Below are 2,260 nucleotides of genomic sequence, written 5' to 3'. Positions count from 1 at the left end.
TGCATGGTTGTGTACCTTATGCTTATGCCTGAGAGTAAAACAAGGTTCTTATCATTGTTTAGTAATGAAGCAAGATCTTCCCTGTAAATTTAGTAGGAATTTCTTCAGGAAATGTTCAAGGATTCTTTGTCTGATTAATCTATAAATATGTTTATTTGTAGGTGCTAACATTTGTGTGGGACAGAGCACATCAAGAGATCCAGTAAGAATCTACATGGTTAGCAAGGAAAGGACCCTTCTCCATGATCAGCACAGATTCCATAGTCTTTCCATAATTCCATGCTGTGCCCAATGAAGTACAATCAAATGAGATGAAAACAGTAACACACAGTAAAGTGCAGTCCAAGGGTATAATGGCTTGCAGAACTGAGGGGCACTGGGAGGTATAATAGCCCTCAGAGTACAAAGGTATTCTGCTGGAAGATAAAAACTGGCAAAGATGATGGCAAGAATGTAGTTTTGAGGGTCTGGGGTTGCTCATTCTCACTACCACTGTTGATTCTCTCTAATTACTCTTGGGAGACCCAGAATAGGATGGGTGATGGACTTGTGAAGGGAGGTGCTAGTCTCCATGGAGCCTCCTGTCCTCACCCAATGGATGCGGGATTCCACCAGGATAAGAAGATTGCTGCAGACATCCCAGAGCTCTATGCATCTCAATTCCAGCCTGGATGCGAAGACCAGAGATGTGGCTTCTGAGTCCGTGGGTCTCTTCTTCATGCTCTTGATTGACTTGACAGCCATTGTAGGCAATGTAGCCATTATGACAGTCATTATCAAGACACCAGCACTGAGGAAGTTTGTGTTTGTATTCCACCTTTGTCTCGTGGATCTCCTGGCTGCTCTCACCCTCATGCCCCTAGCCATGCTGTCCAGCTCAGCCTTTTTTGATGGCACTGCCTTTGGGGATGCCCTCTGCCAGGTCTACTTGTTCCTAAGTGTTTGCTTCACCACCATGTGCATCCTCTCAATCTCAGCCATTAATGTCGAACGCTACTATTATGTGGTGCACCCCATGCGTTACGAGGTCAAGATGACTGTTAGCCTGGTGGTCTGTGTCCTGGTAGGGGTCTGGATCAAGGCTGTAGTCATGTCCATCATCCCTATCCTGGGATGGCTTTCCCAAGACCACTTTGGTGGCTCCTCAGCCTACAGTGGACACAGCTGCACTTTGCAGTGGAGCCGGAGTGCCTACTGCAAATTTTTTGTGGTGTTCTTTGCTATTTTCTACTTCCTCTTGCCTGTCTTCATTATTTTGGTTGTCTATTGCAGCATGTTCAAAGTAGCCAGGGTAGCTGCCATGCATCATGGTCCACTCCCCACCTGGATGGATACCCCACGGCAGCGATCTGAGTCCCTTAGCAGTAGATCCACTATGGTGACTAGCTCAGGAGCCCCTCGGACTACCCCTCAGAGGATGTTTGGAGGAGGAAAGGCTGCCATCATCCTTCTAGCAGTGGGAGGCCAATTCCTCTTCTGTTGGCTGCCATATTTCTCCTTTCACCTTTATTCTGCACTGAGCTCCCATTTCCCTGGCTGGCAGACAGAGAATGTGGTTACATGGATTGGCTACTTTTCCTTCACATCCAACCCTTTCTTCTATGGGTGCCTCAACCGACAGATCCGAGGAGAGCTCAGCAAGCATCTCACATGTTTCTTCAAGCAGCCACCAGAGGAGGACCTGAGGTTACCAAGTAGGGATGGCTCCATTGAGGAGAACTTCTTGCAGTTCCTGCAAGGGACAGGTTGCAACGCTGAGGCAAGGAACACTTTCACTCACCCTAGCCCTAATAGGGACCCACCTACCATTGATTTCCGGATCCCGGGACAAATTGCAGAAGAGACCTCAGAGTTCCTGGACCAGCACATGAACAGTGACATCACTGTCTCTGATAGCTACATCAGGGCAGCACGTTCATCCAAGCCTGAGCTGTAGCTGTTTTTGCACTTGACAATCTAGTTCTATTGATGTGTGAAATAATGCAGAACATAGCAGCGGATGGGGGTATTTAATAAATACAACCATGCCATTGGAACCATATCTCTTCACCTCACTGCACAAGCCAAGAAGCACCTGCTACTAGTATCTCAGTCATTTTATTCAGTTTTAACCAATATAGTTTGAGAATTGGTCTCCATCCAGCTCAGCTTCTTTCTTAATAGGTTAGAGTTAAAGCAGGCTTATGTTTCAAAATGTCCACAGTTTCTATCAGTCCTTTCCTAAATCCCAAAATGTTGTTGATATTTGCCATCTATGATA

The 2,260-nt window shown here is 46.4% G+C and overlaps 1 protein-coding gene across 1 annotated transcript; it reads left to right on the top strand.

Moving 5' to 3' along the window:
* Nucleotides 1-571: 571 nt before the first annotated feature.
* On the top strand, nucleotides 572-1,936 carry GPR61 (G protein-coupled receptor 61). The gene has a single exon (XM_054981895.1). The coding sequence runs from the start codon at nucleotides 572-574 to the stop codon at nucleotides 1,934-1,936; it is 1,365 nt and encodes a 454-aa protein (XP_054837870.1).
* The last annotated feature ends 324 nt before the right edge of the window (nucleotides 1,937-2,260 follow it).

Source organism: Eublepharis macularius, chromosome 5 (assembly GCF_028583425.1).
Source record: "Eublepharis macularius isolate TG4126 chromosome 5, MPM_Emac_v1.0, whole genome shotgun sequence".
Classification (NCBI taxonomy): domain Eukaryota; kingdom Metazoa; phylum Chordata; class Lepidosauria; order Squamata; family Eublepharidae; genus Eublepharis; species Eublepharis macularius.
Note: the sequence above shows the minus strand (reverse complement) of the source record. Positions and strands in the feature narration are given on the sequence as shown.

Bases quoted from the DNA above. Each gene is read 5' to 3' on its own strand.
- GPR61 (XM_054981895.1), top strand. From the start codon at position 572: ATGGAGCCTCCTGTCCTCACCCAATGGATGCGGGATTCCACCAGGATA.